At 40.9% G+C, this 26754-nt stretch overlaps 2 protein-coding genes across 3 annotated transcripts in view; one reads left to right on the forward strand and one right to left on the reverse strand.

Moving 5' to 3' along the window:
* Positions 1–2299, forward strand: part of itpk1b (inositol-tetrakisphosphate 1-kinase b) — a 68954-nt gene extending 66655 nt beyond the window's left edge. For both annotated transcript variants that reach the window (XM_061895182.1, XM_061895181.1), the window contains one exon: positions 512–2299. In XM_061895182.1, coding sequence (XP_061751166.1) covers positions 512–777 — 266 coding nt within the window. In that variant the 3' untranslated portion in view covers positions 778–2299. The remainder of the gene's footprint in view (positions 1–511) is intronic.
* Positions 881–23009, reverse strand: plk4 (polo-like kinase 4 (Drosophila)). The gene is given in 16 exon segments (XM_061895177.1): positions 881–2648; positions 6013–6119; positions 9072–9194; positions 9288–9396; positions 9473–9701; positions 10853–11002; positions 11765–11827; positions 11830–11863; positions 11940–12041; positions 12112–12296; positions 13412–13503; positions 13579–14560; positions 14725–14839; positions 18050–18139; positions 18359–18454; positions 22797–23009. Coding segments are annotated over 16 exon segments (2622 nt in total). The 5' UTR covers positions 22827–23009; the 3' UTR covers positions 881–2533.
* Between the last annotated feature and the right edge of the window lie 3745 nt (positions 23010–26754).

The following is a 26754-nucleotide window of genomic DNA, read 5'->3' on the forward strand; positions in this document are numbered from 1 at the left end:
CTGACTTTTGCCTTGTTTTATGGTAAAAGCAACAAGTTTGGATAGAACTTTGTGCTGCCCGGGAATACAACCCCGTGTGTTGTAACGTGCATTACAAAAGGGGTCATTGATTAAATTCTTTTTAATTAAAAGCATAAGTAAAATAAGATCCCGAGCCTGGATTTGAACCCAGGACTGCAGGACCTTCGTATTGTAAGGCAGACGCACTAACCCCTCTGCCACCGTGAAGCCCAGTTGGCCCTGCGATGAGGTGGCGACTTGTCCAGGGTGTACCCCGCCTTCCGCCCGATTGTAGCTGAGATAGGCGCCAGCGCCCCCCGCGACCCCGTAAGGGAATAAGCGGTATAAAATGGATGGATGGATGGAAGTAAAATAAGATAATATATATAATATAATGGCTGTGCGTTCACTCATTTTCAGTTAGTAAATGGACCCAAGTTGTACACTGACTTCTGTGAAGTACATCAAAGTCAAATGAAACTGCTTGGCTGACACCCAGCTGCTCGTCCAGGTTACGAAGGCGTCCCCGAATTCTTCAACGACCTGCTCAACCACATCAGTAGCGTCCTCCAGAGCCACAGCCCCCCCGACTTGAGCGCCCCAGGCTCCGCCTCCACTACGCCGGCCCCTGCCTGCTGCTGCTGTGGCGCCAACCCGTGGATCGTGGAGGGCAACGGCGCAGGACTGAAGAGCCCACGTCAGAGACTGGGCTGCAACTCGCCCAACTTCCAGCAGCACTGCGTGTCCACGATAGCCACCAAGGCTTCCTCCCAGTGACGTTACCACGGTGACAATAACAATGAATTATATTCATAATAATTATGTTATTGATAATATAATCTAATCACAACATTTTCCTTTGTAGTTTTTGCAAATGATGGTGATTGGGTGTCAAGCTTTCTTTTCTTTCTGGGCTTTGATTTTGTACTTTTGCTTGTGTCTAACGAGACTTTATTAGTACTGTAATGTGAAGCTGGCAAGTGTTTGCTACAGCCCAGCTTCTCGCTGGCAGCAAACACATTCCTACTGGGAGCTGTTTGTCAGACATGCCACTTGATGTGCAATGTATGATCCCTTCGTGTGTGTGTGCGCGTATGAATGACTCCCCTGCACAAAAGGCCCTACTCTCCAATGTGATTAAGTGGGAAAAAATGTTTTCTTGATTTAAGTCTTTTGATCTTTAGCACTTGTGAGGCTGCAATACGTCCAGCGCCCCTGGAAGGTGAAACATATTGCACTTGAAGTTTGGATGCAGTGTACACCACACATAATAAAGTGATAAAAGAAACTCTAAGGTGTAATGTGCGTACCTCCAACCACATAAAAAAACACTTATCAGGAGAATAGGGCCTAAAGTGAATGGTTAGTTTGAATGGAGAGATGTTTGTGAGTGCCATCACAGCTGAGAAGAAAAGCCTCGGTGCGACCAATCAGAAGATTCCATCTCCAACATTCCATCTGTTTCCCACTCAGCAAGACTTCCAAAGCACTTTTTTTTGTCTTCTTGTCTACTCTCCTGAGGACACAACTTTATATGTGTTCAGAAGAACATTTATTCCAACTCTTTAAGGAGAGTCAATGAAGAAAGTAGCAAGATGAATAGATTGGATTCACACACACACACACACACACACAATTGAACAAAATGGTCTGCTGCTGTAAAGGACACACTAAAATCAAATAGACTACTTCAATGAACACAATTGTATTACATTAGTATAACGTACTACAATTAGGAATTAAATTCATCCCTGGGGTGGCAAATTATCTTTTTGTATATATTTTTGGTTTACTAAGATTAATTTCTTTTGCTGAGATTTTATGGATTTTATGTTTTGTATAAAAGTGGGCACGTGAACAAAGTGTTTACTGGCAACAAACATGGTGGTAAAAGGGATAGACGAACATAAAACTGCCAAATGTGGTTCCTGAGAAGGCTTGTTTCCTCATTCAGTAGTGGGACCATTTCACCAGCACTCAATGTCATTTTTCAAGGAAATACACACTTCCTGGAGTGGGATGAACACACGCTTGTGTCTGAGTTGTGTACTTGGACAAGACATAATTGGTGAACCTGTACACACCAGCCTGCTTCCACCTCCAAATGTTTACTCCTTGGGTGTCATGTACAGTGTGTGTGTGTGTATATATATATATACACATACACATACACATTACGCCTAAGCTTACATGGTCCAGTGCCGTGCTGCGGTATCATTGTTGTAATTCAACAGGAATCTACAAAGCTCAAATCAAACAAGTCAACTAACAGAGGCTGAAATAAATACGTGAAAATGTGGTGTTTGTGTGTTGTGTCACTGCCGACAGCTTTGAAGGCATAGTGTAGCTTTCGTTCTCCAGACATTTATTGGTCCCCAGCTTGATGAATAAGCACATTCCATTACTACGGCAGAGCATTTCTGAAGAGGCCAACACAATAACAATAATTCCCTCGTAAAAAATTAAATATTTTCATAATCTTCTGTACAAGTATAAAAGCAGAGAAACACAGACAAAATAGTTTTTTTAAATGCTAACGTGGTTGTCGTGATGGAAGTGATGCATGTTTGGCCAAATGTTCGATGATGGTGGGGAGACAGCTTAGCTTCTCCTTGAAGTGTTCCGGACAATTCTCGTTCTGTTTGTACCTGCATGGAACACACATGCAGTACGTATGTTAGGACACACAACATCTTGTGAGATGATGTAAACAAAATACCAGAACTCATTCAAGTCATACATAATTCACTGAAAAATGTATCTAATATTTATTAGCCTTTTTTTTTTTTTCTGCCGTGAAAAAAACTTGTTTCTAGTTCAAAGCTGTTTCTAATATAATGTATAACCAAGATCGCTTAAAAAGTAAAGCACATCCCTATTAACATCTACATACAAAACCAGGCTTCCTTCACTCTTCGGGGGATACATGAATAATTTGTTATGTTAAATAATTACCGTATTTTTCGGAGTATAAGTCACACCTGCCAAAAATGCATAATAAAGAAGGAAAACAACATACGGTATATAAGTCGCACTGGAGTATAAGTCGCATTTTTGGGGGAAATTTATTTGATAAAACACAACACCAAGAATAGACATTTGAAAGGCAATTTAAAATAAATAAAGAATAGTGAACAACAGGCTGAATAAGTGTACGTTATACGACGCATAAATAACCCACTGAGAATCTGCCTGGTATGTTAACGTAACATATTATGGTAAGAGTCATTCAAATAACTATAACACATAGAACATGCTATACGTTTACCAAACAATCTGTCACTCCTAATCGCTAAATCCCATGAAATCTTATACGTCTAGTCTCTTACGTGAATGAGCTGAATAATATTATTTCATATTTTACGGTAATGTGTTAATAATTTCACAAATAAGTCGCTCCTGAGTATAAGTCGCACCCCTGGCCAAACTATGACAAAAACTCCGACTTATAGTCCGAAAAATATGATAAATACACAAATCAGATAATACAAATGTATTAAATCAAGGAATTAAAAATATGTATTACAATTATCACTGCAACAGAAAGTTTATCAAGCAGCGGTGTGCTGTCAGGGCCAGCAATGCCTTCTCTGCTGGCCTAACATAACCAGAAATCATGATCATAATTTTTTTTAAATTTTTTTTTTTTACTTTCCATAAATATTTAAAAGTATTAATATTCTCCATGACATATTATGCTCCTTCCAGGGCTATTGTTGTTAGGTTATAGAGTTTTTATCAAATCAGAATTCAGCTAGCTTATGTTGCCATGCTGTACGAAATCTGTCCAAAGCCTTCAGAATCAACAATGTGGGCATCTGTGCACTCCAAGTGAACGGACACGAACAGTTGATAGACAGTTGCGATAGCCAATCAGATAACGAGTTGTTAAGTTGATGTCAATAAGGCCTTATATTTGTGATGTTATGAACTAGGTAACATAAGAACTCCATTACCCAGCATGCCACAGTAGTGCCGAGCATGTGCAGTAGCTGCATGTTTTTGATGAGCACACTATGGAGTAAACTTTAAGAAGTCAGCCAACACGCCTCGTCTGCATCTTTTATGATTAGACAAGACAACACATATATTTGCAAGGCTATTTTCAAGAAGTATATTTAAAGAGAAACTACATCTTGTGAGAGGATGTCGGCTAACCCCGGAAGCGCGAATGAGTGCTACAGTCTGTGAGGTCAGAAATGTTATTTCTTTATATTTCCACGTTTAATATGTTTTTGCTATTTTAATTTTGTAGCTGAGATAGGCGCCAGCGCCCCCCGCGTCCCCCAAAAGGGAACAAGCGGTAGAAAATGGATGGATGGATGGGAATTTTGACAGTACCACATAAGATATGTTTTAATTGCTGAGGGTTTACTGATTTTAAAATGCGCCAGAAAACAACCCGTTATCTACACTGTTGGTGGTGATTCAATACCCGGTAGTGTGTAAATGTGTTTCTGTATAGTATTTCTCCAGCAATGGTCATGTGGTGACATGAATGATGGTATTTTGAGATGTATTCATTGAAGTCGGACATCACTGAAGGTCTAGGTGGGAAATGCACGGCCCGCCACAGTAATCAAGTGATGCGTAAACGAGCTAGCTCAGTGTTCTCTTCTACATGTTGCACGTATGTCCACTAGATGGCAGTAGCTGCATTAGGTTAACAATGTGTTAGTTGTTTTTTGTTTTTTATATCGAGAGAAAACAAGAAAGTGAGAGAGTCGCTGTGCTGGATATTTATAAACTATATTACCCAGAAGGCTTAGCCCTGTATAAGGAACCACAAGAGGTTCTGTGCTGCGAGTGAATACAAGAATTGGGCCTTGGAGCCATAAAGACTTGAGATATGTTTACCAGGGCTGCATTGTCTATAGTTAACTCATAATTAATTGTGATGAAAATGCTGTTTCTCAGAAAACTAACAAACACTATCACTTTTAATAATGTAAATACCTGACAATTTGCTGTTTGGTTTCGCTGGCTTCAAATCTCTTTCCTGGGTGACTGTTTATGTGGTGTTGACTCGTCCAAGGTGTACCAGAGTACAGCTCGGCCTATTTTAGGGGGTCTGAAGCCTGATTAGATGGATTGTTTAAGCGCCATTACTGAAAATGAGGATGCTTGGCCAAAATGTGCAGTGATTGGACAAGTTTGAAGGCAAGGAACTTTACAAGAACTGTTTTCTATTCACTTTCCTTTGCACTCCAAATGATTATGACAGTTACAAAATGAACTTGTTGGAAAGATTACCCTCTCTCTAATCAAAGTCTGCTCCTGTCAACAGCAGTATACTGCATGAAAGGCCGTGGTGCCCGTGGCTCATTTTGAAGACAAAATCAACACATACAAAATGACAAAAAAAAATATGGAACTGGGCCAAATCCTCCCAAAGATGGGACCCGTAAACCAAAATGACTGACGACCTGTGTGTCTTACTATGCGGCCTGTCATGATGAACATGTGTGCACATTTCTTGCAGGATATATAAAAGACTTTAGTTGTCAGAATAATAATAAGTAACAAATAATAATATAATACCAAGGGGCACTAACTTTTTTTTTTAATAGCACAAAGCTAAATGATGGATGTTTTGTTCAGATAATGCTGATTGGCCTATATTGTATTAATTTTAGCATTGAAGTGAATTATATTTATATAGCGCTTTTTCTCTCCTGACTCAAAGCGCTTTCCATAGTTTAACCCATTATCTAAATAACATTTCAACCAGTGTGGGCGGCCCTGGGAGCAGGTGGGTAAAGTATCTCGCCCAAAGATACAAAGTGAGTGACGGGGAGGGCGGAAGTGGAGCTCAAACCAGGAACCCTCAAGTTACTAGCACGGCCGCTCTATCACCCGAGCCATGCCGCCCCACACCGTAGTGTTAGTGTACAAAATGTATCAAGCCCACTCTCCTCTTTAAATATTTATGTTGCGGCCCTTGCAGGAAAAAGTTTGATTTCAGGTAATGACATTCACAGCGTCAACAATGTGTGCAGGAAGTGGGCTCACCTGGTGACGCATCCCTCAGGAGACGTGTACATGATGCAGGACACTTGCGCCTGAACCACCATCTGAGAGCCGTCGTTGAACTGCACCCACACTTCCCCACTTGTCAGCTGAGGAGACAACATATTTTAGAGCCTGTTCTTTTCAATCCTTAGAAGCTCCTTCTTGGCGCTGTCACCAGGAGTGTGTGTGAATTTGTGAATTATATTTATATAGCGCTTTTCTCTAGTGACTCAAAGCGCTTTACATAGTGAAACCCAATATCTAAATTACATTTAAACCAGTGTGGGTGGCACTGGGAGCAGATGGGTAAAGTGTCTTGCCCAAGGACACAACGGCAGTGACTAGGATGGCGGAAGCGGGAATCGAACCTGCAACCCTCAAGTTGCTGGCACGGCCACTCTACCAACCGAGCTATACCGGAGACGTGGAATCAACTTCCACAGTTATGCTGATGACACACAACTGTACATTTCCATGTCTCCTGATGGCACAATACCAATGGATGCAATTTCCAAATGTTATTTTAGATATTAAATATTGGATGTTAGAACATTTTCCCCAGTTTAACCAGGTCAAGACTGACATTTCAATTATCAGCCCCGAGGCCCATGGAGATAAACATTTGCCAAAAGTATAGTTACTTTCTCTTAGTCCATCTTCACAAGTGAACAATTATTTACTCTGAGCTTGGTTTTGTCCCACACAATAAAATAATAGGAACTAATAAGTAAAATAAAATAGGGGTTTATCATCTTAAAAACATAGTCCACTCCATTCTCACTCAGGCCAACACGGAGAGCTAATGCTGTGGCCTCCATCCAGTGGTACGCCAAAGAATCACTTGGTTAAAGTGCAGTGTTTTATTTTCCTATATTCAAATACAGTGTTACAGTTCAAACTGTGTGTAATGTTACAGCAGCCAAAACTATTAAATTTACTTGTATGCTGTGTTTTAATGAATACTTAGGCCTACTTTCCTACTGTGTTATAATGTTGATCATCCAATCTAATCCACTTTATTTATGTAGCACATTTAAAAAAACATTAAAAGTTCTGCACGGAAGTTGAGATATAAATATTAGGAGAGTCAATGATACAAAACATTTAACTATAAAATAATAAATACATAAAATACACCAAAGAAAATAAAATAGATTAAAATCACACAACTCTCATATTGGTTTAAAAGCCAAAGAGTAAAAATGTTTTAAAAACGTGGATTTTAAACTGTTTTTTGGGACGACAATAAGAAACTGGTCAGCTGACCTCAGAGATGTTGTGGGGGTGTACATTTTTAAAAGGTCTGACATATATTGTGGCGCTAATCCCTTAAGAGATTTAAAATCAAACCAACAATATTTTAAATTAAATTCTAAAATGAACTAGGATTACCAGCAGCATTGGCTAACTTAATGACCTGCTCTCTGGTCTTCCTAAAAAGAGTATAAAACCACTACTTTAAAAGTCAGTCGCTTGTGTGCTGACGAGGACCGGTAGGCGGGCCCACATTACATCGGTTTTCAAATCACTGCTTTGGCTTCTTGTGTTCTTCAGAATCAAGTTTTTTGTATTGGTTTTTAAATGTTTCAATGGTCTTGGGCCTTCTTATGTTTCCAAGCTGCTTTTATTATATGAGCCCTCACAGTTCCTGAAGTCTTCTGGCACCGGCCTCCTAACTATTCCAAAAGTCTGAACTCAGACCAACGGAGAGGCATCATTCCTATAATGCAGTGGTTCTCAAATGGGGTACACATACCCCTGGAGGTACTTGAAGGGATAACAAGGGGTACGTAACATTTTTTAAAAATATTTAAAAAATAACAATTAAAAAATCCTTTATAAATATAATTATATTCAACAAAATATGAATGTAAGTTCATAAACTGTGAAAAAAAAATACAACAATGCAATATTCAGTGTTAACAGCTAGATTTTTTGTGGACATGTTCCATAAATATTGATGTTAAAGATTTCTTTTTTGTGAGCAAATGTTTAAGATTAAGTTAATGAATCCAGATGGATCTCTATTGCAATCTCCAAAGAGGGCGCTTTAAGTTGATGATTACTTCAATGTGTAGAAATCTTTATTTATAATTGTAATCACTTTTTTATTTGTAATCAAGTTTTTGGTTATTTTTATGTATTTTTTTCCAAATAGTTCAAGAAAGACCACGATATTTTGCACAATTAAATAAATCAGAAACTGATGACATAGTGCTGTATTTTACTTCATTATCTCTTTTTTCCAACCAAAAATGCTTTGCTCTGATCATTGGGTACTTGAACTAAAAAAAATGTTCACAGGGGGTACATCACTGAAAAAGGTTGAGAACCACTGCTATAATGGAATATGTGGAACCGGCCTGTCGAACGGTTTCAGGGCTTTAGAGAATGTTCAGATTTTTAAAAACAAGCTCAAGGCATGCCTTTTAAACTTGGCGTTTAATTAATATTTTTATTATTTCATTATTATTTTAACTATGTTAATTCTGTAGTTATTAGCTAATATTCATCAAATGACAATTTAAATAATTTTATTTAGTTTTTAACTTAAGATTTATAAAATAATCAACTGTATTGCACTATATTGCATTGTATTAATAGATTTCATTCATTGTATTTTATCATCTTACTATACTTTAGTTGTATAGGGTTATTTCCAGCCTTTCCTCAGTGGGAGCACTCTGCACTGGGGGCCACAGCTGCTGTGGCACTGTCTCATGGCTCCCACGGTGTGCGCTCGTGTCCCGTCGTCATGCTGCTCCTTGTGCACTGGGCTCCATAAGATAGTGTTTTCTCACCTAGACTCTCTATGCTCAGCCACATAAATGTTTTTTAGCCACATATGGGGGGCAAAGGGTTGGGGGGCTGACTGTTTGAGCTTGCGTTTGTGCAATGAGGGCAAGAGGCACTGTATTGAAAATGTTTTTAAAAGTAAATCACTTTGTGCTTCATTTTATGTCTGAAAGGTGCAATACAAATAAGGTTTTAACTAACTGATTGATTGACGCAGATCACAAATGGTCGTTTATGCTCGTTTAGGCCTCTTAATGAAATACCTGTGAGGCCCAGCCAATATCCCGCACAAAAGTGGACAAGACCACATTGCCTGTGTTCTGCTGGACGTGTGCGGGAAAGCTTTTCTGACTCAGGCTGGCCGAGGTGAAGTCGTAGGCGATCATCTACACACACACGCAAACACACACATATACACACACACACACACACGTTATGAATGTTGACAATTAGAATGCGCACTTGCAACATAGACTTACTGAAGGAGTGATCTCAGGGGGTTGAGGAGGTGAAGTTGGATCAGGAGCGGTCGGCTGGAAGTGAAGCAATGATGACAACGACGATGACGTTGTTGAATTGACTGGCCTCCTTAAAAAAAAAAAATGTCAGAGTTTTGGTGCCGACTGGAGAAGAAAAAGAATGAGTTGGAGTCGTGTTAAGTCACCTTCTGAGGGTGATGGGAAAAAGAGTCAAATTCTCAGGGCTCCGCTCCTCTTCCAGTTTAATGGCGGCTTCCAAGGAGAGACAGATGCTGTGTCCCTTATTAGACAGCTCCACATAGGTGCGGCTGTCGGGGCTCAGAGCGCTAAGCCCTGCCTCGCCCTTCACAGTGCATGATTTCCCGCTCTTCTCCACAACTCGAATCATCTCAGATGTCTTATGGGTCTTCGCTCCTGTGTGGCAAAAATCAATCATCTTGTTTAAATCATGCTCATCACAGAACATTAGAGAATTCACCACAAATAATGCAAACCATTTTGATTTTCAAGATATTGTCATCTTTCTTTGACTTATAATGCCATATAAGCATTAGTGGGAATGCTTATCTTATTATGACATTATTTAAAATAAATACATAAATTTAATTACAGGAAAAACAGTTTTGTCCCTCTGTTGATGAATGAATATTTTCCCAAAAGATCCAAAAAATAATTTCTGTGTAGTGTCACTGCTTATGTCTCAGCATTTACACACAAATAAAATATACATATATTCATGAACAAATGATTTTTGGTTGCAAATAGAAAAATATATACATTAAAAAAAAGTAGATGGATTGATCTCAGGGCATTCAAACGATCGCAACGGGACTGTTTGTTTGTCTTAGAAGACGTTTCTCCACTCATCCAAGTAGGATTCATCAGTTTGTGCTCATAGACTTAGATTGGTCAGATCGATCAGATGGATTAATACATTTTGGGGGCTTTAAAGGAGCATTACTGTGAACAATGTATGTATTGGGTATCTAAGCATTTACACATGAATAAATACATCTAATGATTGACATTTAAAAATAAATTAGATAAGGGCACTTATGTGGACTCATCATCCATGTATGACGATTAATTAGCGCTATCAAAGTTAACGCATCTGATTAATCATTTTTTTGCAATAAGTAAGTATAAACAGAGTTTAATCATGTTATTAATTATTTGAAGTGCACAAAACATCCTTTATCTTAACCACGAGTTACCTGAAAGGCGGCGCTGGTTGTTATGCAATCAGTCATCAGGTCAATGCATATGTCAGCGCAAAGATAATTTAACTTTAAAGTACACTCCGTTGGTATGTTAAACGGTTAAGAAATGACGTGAATTCAAGTTTTAAAAAAATTTTAACGTTTTGTATGACATTCTGACAATAAAATTGCATTTGTGTCAAAATATTGGGGTCTTTTTTCAGTTAATTTGACATTATGCAAGGAAATAGTTTACTGTGATTTATCTACATTTAAAAGTGTGATTAACCTAATGGAAAAATATTAAGACGAGCATAAATTCTACAAATATGCATGAGTTTGATATAATCCCACATGTAAACTCACCATCATAGAAGCTGACCTCCAGGTCAGCGTTGGGAGAGTTCTCCATCAACATGACCTTGCCGTACGTGGTGTAGAGGGTCACCTTGGGGGTCTTGGACTTCACCAGCTGAACGAACATTGAGGCATACTGGTACTTCCTCCAGTATTTTTCTAACACAACATACACACACTAATTGAGTACAAGTACCGTTGAAAGTGTGTGTGCTCTTGTGATGTCCCAATACCAAGACTTTATGCATGTGTTTCCATACTTTTTGAAAAAAGGGGACACAAAAAGTGTCAATATTGGCTTTATTTTAACAGAAAATCTTATGATAACACTAAATTGATTACATGTAACTTACCATAATCTAAGACTAGGCTAGGATAAAAGAGAAAGTGCTATAGTTGTTGTATTAAATACTTAATGATGTACTGTTGCTATTCCTAGTCTGTGCTTTAAGATAAATACAATTACTAAATTAGATACAATAAACACTACCAAGGCTAGATAGATAAGTAAAAGACCCACTGTTCAAGCTAAAAAAGTTTGTAGAAAGGAGTTTTACGAAATTCAGTCAATTATCTTGCATTAGGCTTATTTGACTTCGCTAATATGCCAACAGTCCAAACCAGCCTTATGTGGTATATACGCATTGTGACGACCTGCTTGTGTTAATGTTAATACGATGTTCAGTGTTCTCATGTACGTTAACGTACCACACCATCAAGGTGATTGGTGGAGAACTAGTAAATCTTATCGGTGGAGTGTGAACAGAGAGACATGTTTTCGCAAGAGAGAAGATAGGTAGCTGGAATTCAGCCTGCTGTTTGCAATAAAACATAGTTTTTTAATTACGGTAGTTATTACTTTGTTAGTCCCAGTATAGCAAACAAGCCTAGTGTGCTCACATGTACAATATACATACTAACCTGGAAGCTCATCATAGCTGAAAACAAAAGTATCTTTTGGGGGGGTGGAGGCCCTTTCCCTCCCAGCCCTTTACCTCCATTGGGCTGGTAAACTGTCACCTGCAGGAAATGGCACATTAGAACTGTAGATGTAAATGTGAGGTAAAAGAATGAATCCATGGGATAAAAAGCTCACAGTTGAGCCATCAGAAGAAATCGAAAGGACTTCTTTAACCCTGTCCTGTCCATTTTGGAACAAGAGCTCTATGGAAACCTCGCCTTTGTCCAAGATGCTCACCTGCAAAGAGACAGACATGGATTAAAAACAGAGACATCCACAAAGCACAATGCCAGCAGAAACATCTTACAATGGCATTATTTTTAGTCTGCAATCTGATAGGCTTCAGCCTGGAGGTACACAGAGGCAGGACCAGATCTCTCAGAGTTTTCTTCTGCTTGTCCACGCTGGCTTTAGCTGAGGGGAGCTGTGATGATGATGAGGACGAGGAGCAGTGAGGGGGCTGAAAGTGAGCTGCAGGTCTGTGGGCACAACCTGAGAGAGGAATGAACATTTTTGTCAGAATCTTCTTCAGCTGTAGTTTTATATTTTACTGTGATTGGATGACTTGAAGCTATTAGTTTTAACTCCCATCAGCGGAAAAAAAAGACAACTTGACAACCTCAACTTAATGCAGGTGGACCTTTTGGATCCAATATTAAGACTTTAGTCCCTAAAAAACATTGATACTGTAATGTTAAAACTTGTTTTTCCCTGAATAGTGTTTCCAATACATTTATTTATTTGGACGGCCACAACTAGGCGCTACTTGTTCGCCCTCAATCAAACATCATAATGAGACTGTCTGTGTTGCAGAATACTACAAAAGCTGCAAAAGACCAGAAACTATGCTGAAGTACCAAACAGGATTTTATGAATATTTAAACAGGAAGATGGTAGGAAAGAAAAACAAAGAGCAAAATATAAGAGCTACCTAGGGGAAAACGAGGGAGCATCAGTTCATGCCCATAGACTTGGTCAGATCAGATCTAATTATGCAATTAGACGATGGGGTTATCTGGTCAACACACCAATACATATATTTTGCACCTCTTTGACAAAAATGTATGACAACTTCAGAATTTAAAATACTTTTTTAAACTTAGCAAATATATTTTTCATTAAATTCTGGAATAAAATATATACTAAAATAATAAATAAAATATCTCCTGATAGTGCAACTTTAATTTTGTATATGTATGTTTTTTTAAGTAGTGATATTAAAAGTAATAATATTTGTACTACGTTATTCTCTTAAATTTTTTAACATTAAAACTTATTTTGGTGATATTAAAACGCAATTCTCCAACAATTATTTGAATCCACTTACAAAAAACTATGAAAAATGTTTCCTTTAAAAATTACATGTTTGTTTTTTACTACTTTTTACAAATCTCTGCTTGTAAAAATATGTAACATTTTCTCACAGAATTACACCTTATCCCCTTCACCACGACAACTGTCTGATGTACTTTTGCATCATAAGATTAATGACTTTAATGATTTTAATTTCAATTACACCTTTCTTCCTATACTTGAACCATGTATACACTTCTTTCAGTGTATCACTAAGTCTACTGTGTTTATAGACATGGAGAAGATGAGTTTACCATCATTATTTGGCCAGTTAGTAACTCCCTCCATGTCCTGATTATGAAGGCTTGGTAGATGTGCTGTCTGTGGTGACAACACGTACGCAGAGCTGCAAAACAAAAGAGCAGAATTAAACACCTAGAGTCTAATTAAATTAGAAAAGAAAGAAAAAAAGTGTATTTACTCTGCAGACTGCTTGACAGGAGGTGAAAGTATCCGGCCGTTTTCTGAGAATGGATGAGGAGTGGAGGAAAAAGGGAAGACCAGTCTTCCTTTGCCTGTCAGAGATTCTTTTGAGTGACATCTGCCCTGCTCAGCCAGACCAGGTCCTTGGAGCGGTCCTGGGGGGCTGGAGCGATCCGAGGAGTGGGCCCTCCGTACGTAGTGTAAGTGAGACGGACTACTTTCACCTACATGGCGCACCCTGCCCCTATCTTCATTGTAAAATCTGTCCTGTGGAGGCCACTGCTGCCACTGGTCTCCATCCTCAAAACCATCCCTGCTTTGCTGCAGTGGAAATCTCGGGATCGCAGAAATTCGGTTGGGCAGGGCTGTGCTAATGACGTGCCTCGTTCTCCTCTGATGGCGGCTGCCACTGCTGCCCGACGTGGAGGAGGTACAGGCAGTGGAGAAAGTAGCTACGCCACTATCCATGGTGCAATCATCGACCAGGCCCAGCTCCTTGGTCCTGCCCAGCAAGCTCTGGGTCATAAACGGGTGGTCCAGCACCGCAGACAGGCTGGGCCGAAGAGAGGGATCTTTCTGCAGCAGCTGACGGATCAGATCCCGAGCCTCAATTGAAACATGAGTGGGCATTTTATATTCCACATGGGTTACTTTGGAGAACGTGTGTGGGACCGTGTCACTGTCAAATGGGGGGTGGCCCATGAGGAAGGCATAGAACATGCAGCCCAGAGACCAAACGTCAGTCTCCAGACCGTAAGCGCTGCGTGTGGCCACCTGAGGGGAGATGTAGTTGGGCGTCCCACACATGGTCAAGTGCTTCTCATCAGGGAGTTTGAGCTGAGTGGCCAGGCCAAAGTCTGCGATCTTAATGTCCATGTCTTTGGTCAACAACAAGTTCGACAAGGAGAGATCTCGGTGCAAGATACCGTGAGAGTGTAAGTACAGCATCCCATTCACTAGTTGATGCATGAAGTGTCTTGCTGTGGCAAACAACACAAAGGACACCATTGAAAAAAGAGGTTCAGTAGTTGGAATCAATCATGTTTTAGTCTGATTTCCTCCTTTAGGGAAAAGTGATATCTATTTTTATTTGGCACCCAATACACAATATGTAAATAAAATGATATCCAATGAAATGTCTAACCTTCCGTCTCAGAAAAACGCCTTTTGCTGCTTTTCATGTAGTGGGCCATCGCTCCGTTGTGACACATCTCCAACACCAGGTAGACATAGGTATTGTCTTCAAAGTAGGAATACAGCTGCAATATATTAGAAGTGTAACTGAATATTAAATAAATACACCACATTTAATAACAACAACAACAACAATAATAGTATGGGATATATATTGCAGACTCATGTAATAATGATAAATCACAATATATTATTTGGCATATAAAAATGATGATGATAGAAGCATTTCAAAACAGGTTACAAAAGCTCCTAATTTGGCAGCTGACAAATGCTGTAACATTGTGTCTTTACCGGCCTCCTCCCCAACCCGGAGATGGCATTCCATCCTTTTCGGGGCGAAAACCATGGACTCGGACTTGGAGGTGCTGATTCTCATTCCGTCGCTTCACACTCGGCTGCGAACCGATCCAGTGAGAGCTGAAGATCCCAGCCAGATGAAGCCATCAGGACCACATCATCTGCAAAAAGCAGAGACCTTATCCCACGGCCACCAAACCGGAACCCCTCAACGCCTTGACTGTGCCTAGAAATTCTGTCCATAAAAGTTATGAACAGAATCGTGACAAAGGACAGCCTTGGCGGAGGCCAACCCTCACTGGAAATGTGTTCGACTTACTGCCGGCAATGCGGACCAAGCTCTGACACCGATTGTACAGGGAGCGGACCGCCACAATAAGGCAGTCCGATACCCCATACTCTCTGAGCACTCCCCACAGGACTTCCCGAGGGACACGGTCCAATGCCTTCTCCAAGTCCACAAAGCACATGTAGATGGTTGGGCAAACTCCCATGCACCCTCAAGAACCCTGCCGAGAGTATAGAGCTGGTCCACAGTTCCACGACCAGGACGAAAACCATACTGTTCCTCCTGAATCCGAGGTTCGACTATCCGGCGTAGCCTCCTCTCCAGTACACCTGAATAGACCTTACCGGGAAGGCTGAGGAGTGTGATCCCACGATAGTTGGAACACACCCTCCGGTCCCCCTTCTTAAAGAGAGGGACCACCACCCCGGTCTGCCAATCCAGAGGTACCGCCCCCAATGTTCACGCAATGCTGCAGAGTCTTGTCAACCAAGACAGCCCCACAACATCCAGAGCCTTAAGGAACTCCGGACGGATCTCATCCACCCATGGGGCATTGCCACCGAGGAGCTTTTTAACTACCTCAGCAACTTCATCCCCAGAAATAGGAGAGCCCACCACAGATTCCCCAGGCAATGCTTCCTCATAGGAAGACGTGTTGGTGGGATTGAGGAGGTCTTCGAAATATTCCTTCCACCTATCCACAACATCCGCAGTTGAGGTCAGCAGAACACCATCCGCACCATACACGGTGTTAATAGTGCACTGCTTCAACTTCCTGAGGCGGCCGATGGTGGTCCAGAATCGCTTCAAAGCCGCCCGGAAGTCGTTTTCCATGGCTTCCCCAAACTCCTCCCATTTCCAAGTTTTTGCCGCCGCGACCGCTGAAGCTGCACACCGCTTAGCCTGTCTGTACCTGTCCACTGCCTCCGGAGTCCTATGAGCCAAAAGAACCCGATAGGACTCCTTCTTCAGCTTGACGGCATCCCTCACCGCTGGTGTCCACCAACGGGTTTTAGAATTACCGCCCCAACAGGCACCAACTACCTTGCGGCCACAGCTCCAATCAGCCGCCTCGACAATAGAGGTGCGGAACATGGTCCACTCGGACTCAATGTCCAGCACCTCACTCGTGACATGTTCAAAGTTCTTCCGGAGGTGGGAATTGAAACTTTCTCTGACAGGAGACTCTGCCAGACTTTCCCAGCACACCCTCACAATGCGTTTGGGCCTGCCAGGTCTGTCCGGCATCCTCCCCCACCATCGCAGCCAACTCACCACCAGGTGGTGACCAGTAGAAAACTCTGCCTCGCTCTTCACCCGAGTGTCCAAAACATGAGGCAGCAAATCCGATGATACAACTAGAAAGTCAATCATGGAACTGCGGCCTAGGGTGTCCTGGTGCCAAGTGCTCATATGGACACCCTTATGTTTGAACATGGTGTTTGTTATGGACAAACTGTGACGAGCACAAAAGTCCAATAACAAAACACCACTCGGGTTCAGATCCAGGGGGCCATTCTTCCCAGTCACGCCTCTCCAGGTTTCACTGTCGTTGCCAACATGAGCGTTGAAGTCCCCCAGTAGGACAAGGGAATCACCCGGGGGAGCAGTTTCCAGTACTCCCTCGAGTGTACCCAAAAAGGGTGGGTACTCTGAACTGCTGTTTGGTGCGTAAGCACAAACAACAGTCAGAACCCGTCCCCCCACCCGAAGGCGGAGGGAGGCTATCCTTTCGTCCACCGGGTTGAACTCCAACGTGCAGGCTTTTAGCCGGGGGGCAAAAATAATTGCCACCCCGCCCGTCGCCTCTCACTACCGGCAACGCCAGAGTGGAAGAGAGTCCAGCCTCTCTCGAGAGAAGTGGTTCCAGAGCCCTTGCTGTGCGTCGAAGTGAGTCCGACTATGTCCAGCCAGAACTTCTCCACTTCGCGCACTAGCTCGGGCTCCTTACCCCCCAGTGAGGTGACGTTCCACGTCCCAAGAGCTAGCTTCTGTAGCCGAGGATCGGACTGCCAAGTGCCCTGCCTTCGGCTGCCGCCCAGCTCACATCGCACCCGACCTCTATGGCCCCTGCTATGGATGGTGAGCCCATTGGAGGGGTGACCCACGCTGCCTCTTCGGGCTGTGCTCGCCATCGTGCCCCACCTCCGGGCCTGGCTCCAGAGGGGGGCCCCGGTGACCCGCGTCCGGGCGAGGGAAATCTGGGACCTGGGATCTTCATAAAGGTCTTCGAGCTGCTCTTTGTCTGATCCCTCACCTAGGACCTGTTTGCCTTGGGAGACCCTACCAGGGGGCACAAAGCCCCCAGACAACATAGCTCCTAGGATCATTGGGACACGCAAACTCCTCTACCACAATAAGGTGGCAGCTCAGAGAGATGTAAAAACAGAGAATAAGTAAATCATCAAAAAAAATAAAAAATAAAAAAATGTAATTAGGTATTTTAATGATTTTAAAAACAGGTATTTTAATGATTTTAAAAACAGAGAATAAGTAAATCATTGAAATACCTAATTACATTTTTTAAATCTATTTTATTGTTACACCACTATCCTGTGTTTTTTTCTGATTATAATTGTGACCAAAAAAGTAACCATTCAATGATCTGAGTGAGCAAATGTGATCCCAGCCAGAGTCTAAAATAATGTGGAATTCACTTGACATGAGATGTGTTTGTGCAAGATTTTACCTGAAGTATAGAAGGATTCTTTAAACGGCGGTGAATCTCCACCTCACTTTTCACACGCTTGACGTTTTCTCGCAGTGACTCCTTCCTAATCTGCAAAAAAACACCACAGAAATGTCCTGACAGGCATTTGTGATGAATAGTCAATCTGTCATCTGCAAACACAATAACGTTTGTGGGAAAGCCAAGCAGGCCTATGGGGAGCACATGACTATAATTCGATGACAGCTGTGTGGGTGTTATTTTACACTTTTCCTTACTGTGATTATGTGGTTATAACCAAGCCATTAACACTGCAGGCAACTAACTTACCATTTTGATCGCATACTCCACACCACTCTTGATGGACTTTGCTCGGTAGACGGATCCAAAGGCACCTTTACCGAGCAATTGGAAGACATTATAATTCTGCAAGGAAAGTAAACAAAAACAATGCATATTACATTTTTTCAGATTATAAATATCGATTGAAATAGTAAACCTTTTTTTTTATTATAATTTGTTTACCTATCAGCTGTGGTTACTGAGATAATTGCCACAGTAGTGTGCTCTCTTGTAATTGTTGCGTTTATCTTTGTTTCTTGCATTAAACAAAGAGAGCAGTCTACAAAGTCAAATTCCTTTTGTGTTAAACAAACTTGGCCAATAAATCGTATTCTGATAAATACTTAACTTGGATGGAAGGATTTGTGTCTACAAATCATTTTACTGACTTTTGGATGAAAAAAAATGTATTGATTGATAATAAAGTTTTTTCTGTGTGGAGTTTGCATGTTTGCCCTGTGACTGCGTGGGTTCCCTCTGGGTACTCCGACTTCCTCCAACCTCCAAAGACATGCACCTGGGGATAGGTTGATTGGCAACGCTAAATTGGCCATAGTGTGTGAATGTGAGAGTGAATGTTGTCTGTCTATCTGTGTTGGCCCTGCGATGAAGTAGCGACTTGTCCAGGGTGTACTCCACCTACCGCCCGAATGCAGCTGAAATAGGCTCCAGCATCCCCCGCAACCCCGTAAGGGACAAGCAGTAGAAAATGTAAGGATGGAAGCTATGTCACAGAAGAATACAGTACAAAGCATCACCTGACAAAAACACAGAGGTTTTGTTAAAAATTCCATCCATCCATTTACTACCGCTTATCCCTTTTGGGGTCGAGGGGGTGCTGGAGTATGTGTGTGTGTGTGTGCACAAACCCCGTTTCCATATGAGTTGAGAAGTTGTATTAGATGTAAATATAAACGGAATACAATGATTTGCAAATCATTTTCAACCCATATTCAGTTGAATATGCTACAAAGACAACATATTTGATGTTCAAACTGATAAACTTTTTTTTTTTGCAAATAATCATTAACTTTAGAATTTGATGCCAGCAACACGTGACAGGGAAGTTGGGAAAGGTGGCAATAAATACTGATAAAGTTGAGGAATGCTCATCAAACACTTATTTGGAATATCCCACAGATGTGCAGGCTACGGTAATTGGGAACAGGTGGGTGCCATGATTTGGTATAAAAACAGCTTCCCAAAAAATGCTCAGTCTTTCACAAGAAAGGATCGGGCGAGGTACACCCCTTTGTCCACAACTGCAAGAGCAAATAGTCAAACAGTTTAAAAACAATGTTTCTCACAGCGCAATTACAAGAAATATAGGGATTTTAAGACGGTCCATAATATCTTTAAAAGGTTCAGAGAATCTGAAGAAATCACTCCCCGTAAGCGGCATGGCCGGAAACCAACATTGAATGACCGTGACCTTCGATCCCTCAGACGGTACTGTATCAAAAATCGACATCAATCTCTAAAGGATATCACCACATGGGCTAAGGAACCCTTCAGAAAACCACTGTCACTAAATACAGTTTGTCGCTACATCTGTAAGTGCAAGTTAAAGCTCTACTCTGCAAAGCGAAAGCCATTTATCAACAACATCCAGAAACGCCGCCAGCTTCTCTGGGCCCAAGATCATCTAAGATGGACTGATGCAAAGTGGAAAAGTGTTCTGTGGTCCGACGAGTCCACATTTCAAATTGTTTTTGGAAATATTCGACATCGTGTCATCCGGACCAAAGGGGAAGCGAACCATCCAGACTGTTATCGAGCCAAAGTTCAAAGGCCAGCATCTGTGATGGTATGGGGATGCATTAGTGCCCAAGGCATGGGTAACTTACACATCTGTGAAAGCACCATTAATGCTGAAAGGTACATACAGGTTTTGGAACAACATACTGTACGCTGCCATCTAAGCACCGTCTTTTTCATGGATGCCTCTGCTTATTTCAGCAAGACAATGCCAAGCCACATTCAGCACGTGTTACAACAGCGTGGCTTGGTAAAAAAAAGAGTGCGGGTACTTTCCTGGCCCGCCTGCAGTCCAGACCTGTCTCCCATCGAAAATGTGTGGCGCATTATGAAGCGTAAAATACGACAGCGGAGACCCCGGAGTGTTGAACGATTGAAGCTCTACATAAAACCATAATGGGAAATAATTCTACTTTCAAAGCTTCAACAATTAGTTTCCTCAGTTCCCAAACATTTATTGAGTGCTTTTAAATGAAAATGTGATGTAACACAGTGGTGAACATGCTCTTTCCCAACTACTTTGGCACGTGTTGCAGCCGTGAAATTCTAATTTAATTATTATTCGCAAAAAATAAATAAAGTTTATGAGATTGAACATCAAATATCTTGTCATTGTATTCCATTTATATTTACATCTAACACAATTTCCCAACTCTAATGGAAAAGGGGATTGTAGAACAGCACTGCTGCATACTGATAAATGAACATATACATCTGTATCTTAGGAAAATTATAATATTTCAGTAACTCAAATTAAAAAAATGATTCTGCAGACTCACTACAAACAGAGGGAAATTTAGTCATTAAAAAATGTATAATCCATCAATCCATCCATTTTCTACCACGATTCTCTTTCTGGTTCGCGGGGGGTGCTGGAACCTATCTCAGCAGCATTCGGGCGGTAGGCGGGGGTAAATTGATCATTATTGTTTACAGTCAATACAACCCCCAAATTCAGTCAATTCTCATTTTGAAAAATGATCAAAAATCCAATCCAATATTTCCACAGCACATAAAAAAAAACAATGAAGGTTTCACAAAACGCACATTAAAAAAAAGGTACAACTAAAGACAGTCATGTGTAATGAACATTCAACTGAAAAAAGAATAAATACTTAAAAAAAAAAAAATAGACTAAACATAACAACTTTCATTCTGGTTTAAAAGCCAATGAGTTAAAACATGTTTTAAAACAGTGTTTGAAACTCATTAAAGAGACTGAAGTTTGAATAACCAGAGGGAGATTGTTCCAAATCGGAGAAACAGCAGAAAATGCACGATTCCCTCTGGAATTTAATCAGACTTTGGGACGACAAATTCAATGAATCGTTGAATATTGTAAACTACATCCTCTAATGAACTGCCAAAACATCTTGAGCTTGTATTTGGTCTCTTCTGGACTAAGCTCCTGAAAACAAATCACTTGTGCAGCATTTTCCAATGTATTAAGATGAACCTGTTTTGTATATTAAAACAGCTCTCAGTATGAAACAGTGCAGTTCTACAATACCGAAAACTGCAACCACAATAATAAACATATTGATGCCTCGATACATTTTTGTTAGATAACACCCCATTTTTGATAAATCACTTCAGAAATCTCCAATCTGATCCCAATACACACACAAAAATAATACCTCAATGTTGTTATCCTGGGTAAAAAACAATCTATCTTCTTCATATGTGCTGCTTTGGGAGTTTTGGAAGTGGTAGTTGAGAACCTGCAGGTACCTGGTGCCTCCACTCTGCCACATGATGGACGCCAAAAGGGATGATCCAACAAGCCAGCAACGGTGTGTTGCTGGTGAAATCCGCCCACAACAAATGCTAACGGCCAAAGCAGCCAAGACCACCTGACGCCATCAGATGGCCAACCACAGCCTTTCATTATCCCGGCATTCTTCCCGCTAGAGAGAACACTTAAGCCGTCTCCAAACAGCATTTAGAGAGGCAACAATAAGATCACCGCTGGTCCCATGGGGCCACCGTAAACTTAAGCCAATCATGTAATGAGTAAGACAGCCGCATTTCACAGTCAAATTAAACAGGTGACGAAAGGTTTACACGCTAATTATTATAACTAAATAATGATTTATCATAGATGTATATAGAATAAAGTATCAGTGTTGACTTTATTTGGTCAACACAATGACTCATATTTTAAATATATATTTTAGTATCAGTAAAGACGGCTTTGAACAACAAGTATTTCGGGTTGTATTAAACAAAAAAATATAGCAGTCGTTCACATATGATTGAAACACAACACAGTGGCTCCGGTGGCAGCCAACCTACTTCGTCTCATTATTTTCAAGAAAATGTTTGATATTCGACCCTAAATGAGAGTACGTATACATATATGTATGTAAGACTATATAGTTTGCCAGTTACATTTGAAAACGACCCAAAAATAAATAAACAAAAATGTGTTTGTGGACGATACTACATGTTCATTCGAGGGGGGTGTTCAACACAAAGTTAGGAACATTTCAGGTTTTAAAAAAACACCTTAAGCAGTCATAACTTCTTGAGCATGAAATAATTGTGGTTTTAACCTATTACAACATAAAAATGACCACAACAAGTAGCAACTAAAACAACACAAGTCAACATCACACTGCAAGCTTAAGCCAGTCCAAGCTAGCATCCGTTAGCACCGAACACTCACCTCAATACAGTCGCCATATAAACCGCTCATTGTGCCGGTTTTCGTCTTTCAAGACGCGTGTTAGCGTCTGCAAATTTAATCTTCGACATTCGCTAAAGCAGTTCTCACTGCGCAGGGCGGATTATGTTCCCCTCCAAAATTTCAATGTAGCGTCCATTTTGAAATTGTGCGCCCATCGACCTGCGTGGTAACGTCATCGTCCGGGCACGCATAACCACGCCCCTTTCTATGGTGACCACACCCCGTACATGATTTTCGAAGTGCTTGATGGTGATCATTTTCAGTAATTGTCCCCTGCTGCATTTCAACATGCACATATTTAACTTTTAAGAAAAATACAATCATTGCACACTGACATATGTTTTCCTAACAGCTGAGTTTATTTTGTCATCTTCAAATCCTATATGGAAATCAACATTTCCTACAGACACCACAGGGAATGTGTTCTTCATTCTTAATCTTCAATATGGTGGTGGCTTTTGTTAAATAATAAAATAGACTTTAAAATCTGCATACTTTAACATAGCCTGGAATGTATTACAAACAGTTTGGTAACAGGTACTGTTTATTACACCAGTATAGCAGTACAGCTATGGGGTTTACTGATAACACTACAACAAAAGACACGGAAGGCAAAAGCCTCCTTCAAGAGACGGGTTGAAATATTTGGATTTGTTGCATTGTTTATTCTTTTAATTTTTCGAAGCATTGAGAGCACAAGCACACTATAATGTAGTCACACAAATGATGGACACAAGAGTGTAAACTGAAAAAAAGATGAGAAAAAAAACAAGGCATTAAATCCACATTTGTGGCTGGTAAGGATTGAGAAGTGGTCCCAGGTTATGCAAGACTACCCCTACTGTCTACATGGTTGCTGATGGTCGTCATAGCGATGATTGATGTTCAGATGCCGTGCAATCATCTTCAGTTCAATTCCATTTCTCTTGCAGTGGATTTTGTCTGCTGGTGTCCTTTTGCATCGCCCGTGCCATCTGGACCTTGTTTGGCAGCAGTGCTATCTTTGTGGCCATTGTCATTTATCTCCTGTACTTCTTCCACGGTGGGCTTGGACCTGTTGATCACCGGGATGCACAAATCCTGCACTTCCTGAAAATCATAAGTGTTTTGCCGTTAGCTTGGATCACAAGAACAATAGACACCATATACAGTTGTGATCAAATTTATTCAACCCCTACACAATGTTGGTGTTTTAGCAAGTTGGACATTTATTCCGTATTTTGTTTATAGTCATATCAAATAAAGATGTGTCACATAGACAAATGCAACTTAAATTGTAACACTGTATTTTACAAAATACCAAAAAAGGACATTTTTCTTAATATCTCATTGACAAAATTATTGAACCCCCTAGTTACATGAATCTTTAGTATTTAATAGAACACCCTTTGGCAGTAATTACATTCTTCAAACATGATACATAACCGGACACAAGCTTCTTGCAACGATCTGCAGGTATTTTAGCCCATTCCTCTTGAGCAAAGGCCTCCAGTTCATTCATATTCTTGGGCTTGCGTGCTGCAACTGCCTTCTTCAAGTCCCACCACAGGTTTTCTATAGGATTTAGGTCTGGCGACTGTGAAGGCCACTCCAGAGTCTTCCAGCCCTTCTTTTGCAACCACTCTGATGTTGATTTGGAGGTATGCTTGGGATCGTTGTCCTGTTGGAAGGTACAGCGTCTCCCAAGCCTCAGCTTCATCACTGTCTTCATGACATTTGCAGCTAATATATCCTGGTAGGAAATAGAATTCATAATGACTTGAACGCGCTGGAGATTCCTGGTACCTGAGGCAGAGAAACAGCCGCAGAGCATGATTGACCCCCCACCATGCTTTACAGTAGGCAAGGTATTCGTCTCTTTGTAAGCTTCATTTTTTCTCCTCCAGACATCACGTTGATTCATAGGCCCAAAGAGTTCCAGTTTTGTCTCGTCACTCCATAGAACAGTTTCCGAAATCCTTTGGGGTTTGTCCAGATGATTTTTGGCATACTGGAGTCTATTTTTCTTGTGCCTGGTAGTCAGAAGTGGGGTGCGCCTGGGAGTTCTGGCATTGGAGGCTTTCATCTCGTAGTGCGCGCCTTATTGTCTGGGACGAAACCTACGTTCCCCTCTCTGCAATGTCCTGTTGTAGTTCCTCAGTTGTTACCCGGGGGTTTTTCACCACTGTACGCTTCAAATACCGGACAGCAGTTGCACACAGCATCCTCTTTCCACCACGCCCAGGTAGTGTTTCCACTGTGCCTTTAGCTTTAAACTTGCGAATTCTGCTCCCAACTGTGTCTCTTGGAATGTGTAATGGCTTTGCTATTTTCTTATATGTGGGCGGCGTGGCGCAGTGGGAGAGTGGCCGTGCGCAACCCGAGGTTCACTGGTTCAAATCCCACCTAGAACCAACCTCGTCACATCCGTTGTGTCCTGAGCAAGACACTTCACCCTTGCTCCTGATGGTTGCTGGTTGGCGCCTTGCATGGCAGCTCCCTCCATCAGTGTGTGAATGTGTGTGTGAATGGGTAAATGTGGAAGTAGTGTCAAAGCGCTTTGAGTACCTTGAAGGTAGAAATGCTCAAGTACAACCCATTTATCATTTATATCCATATCTTTTCTTATGAAGAGAAATTACCTCATCTCTTGACTTCTTTGACCACTCCCTGGACTTCACCATGTTGCAAATACACCATAGACCATCTACAAGAAGCTGAGCGTCACAGTCTTTTTCAATCAGTTTAGTTATTGCTCATTATGGTTCTAATCACATCTACAGGTGTTTTCAACACCTGATTGAAAAGACCTTGTTCAAATTCTGTTCCTAAGAGTTATGATCTTCAAGGGGTTGAATAATTTTGTCAATGAGATATTAAGAGAAATGACACTGTTTGGTATGTTACAAAATATAATGTTGTAATTCAAGTTGCATTTTTCTATTTAATGCATCTTTATTTGATATGAGTATAAACAGAATATGGAATAAATGTCCAACTTGCTAAAACACCAAAATTGTGTGGGGGTTGAATAATTTTGATCACAACTGTACCTGAATTTTCGCAATTATGTCTGCTACTTTGACAATGGGTTCATGAGTGATGGCCAGTTTATTCTGTGCATTCATCTGGCTGTTCATCCACATCATGGTGTCATTCATGCACTCCACAGTGTTGACCTCTTCTGCATTCAAGTGTTGGTAACACTCATCCTGGGGAGAATTCAGAGTGTTCATTAAATGAATGTATTAGTTGGACAAAACTGATTATTTGATAGATTTTTAGCTGAAACTGAATTAAACTTCTATTTAAAGCACAACTCTTTTACATTTTCTAAGCCAAGGACCCTCAAACTGATACAGAGATGGAGCAGAGAGCCCCTACTTATATATACATTCTATAAAATTGTGTTCCAAATTAAATTGGTCATTAAGGTACGTTGTTATTGTGCCATATCTAAAATACTCAAATTCTACAGTATAGAGCTGCTAACTGCCATCTGGAAACTAGCGGACTTAATTCCTAGCAGGCACCTCTGGCCGCCAATTGCTAGCTGGCAACCAGTGGGCCAATTGCTAGCTGATAGCTAATGCGCAAATTGATTGTTGACATCTAATGCGTAATCACTAGCTGGCAACAAGTGTGCTAATCACGAGCTGGCAAATAGTGCTAATGGATTGTTTGCAACTACGCGCTAACCACTAGGTGGCAGCTAGGGCCACTAACTGCTAGTACACAAATCGCTAGGGGGCAACTAAAGGATAAATGGATTATACTTGTATAGCTGTTTTCTAGCTTCAAGGTACTAAAAGTGCTTTGATGCTATTTCCACATTCACCCATTCACACACATTCACATTCAAAAACACTGTCAAAAAATTAAAATACTAATAAAATTACGGTTTCACCACTCTGGTCAGAATTTGTGTGCTTAAAAATAATCTCTATGACTTTAGCTC

Source organism: Nerophis ophidion, linkage group LG03 (genome assembly GCF_033978795.1).
Source record: "Nerophis ophidion isolate RoL-2023_Sa linkage group LG03, RoL_Noph_v1.0, whole genome shotgun sequence".
NCBI lineage: Eukaryota > Metazoa > Chordata > Actinopteri > Syngnathiformes > Syngnathidae > Nerophis > Nerophis ophidion.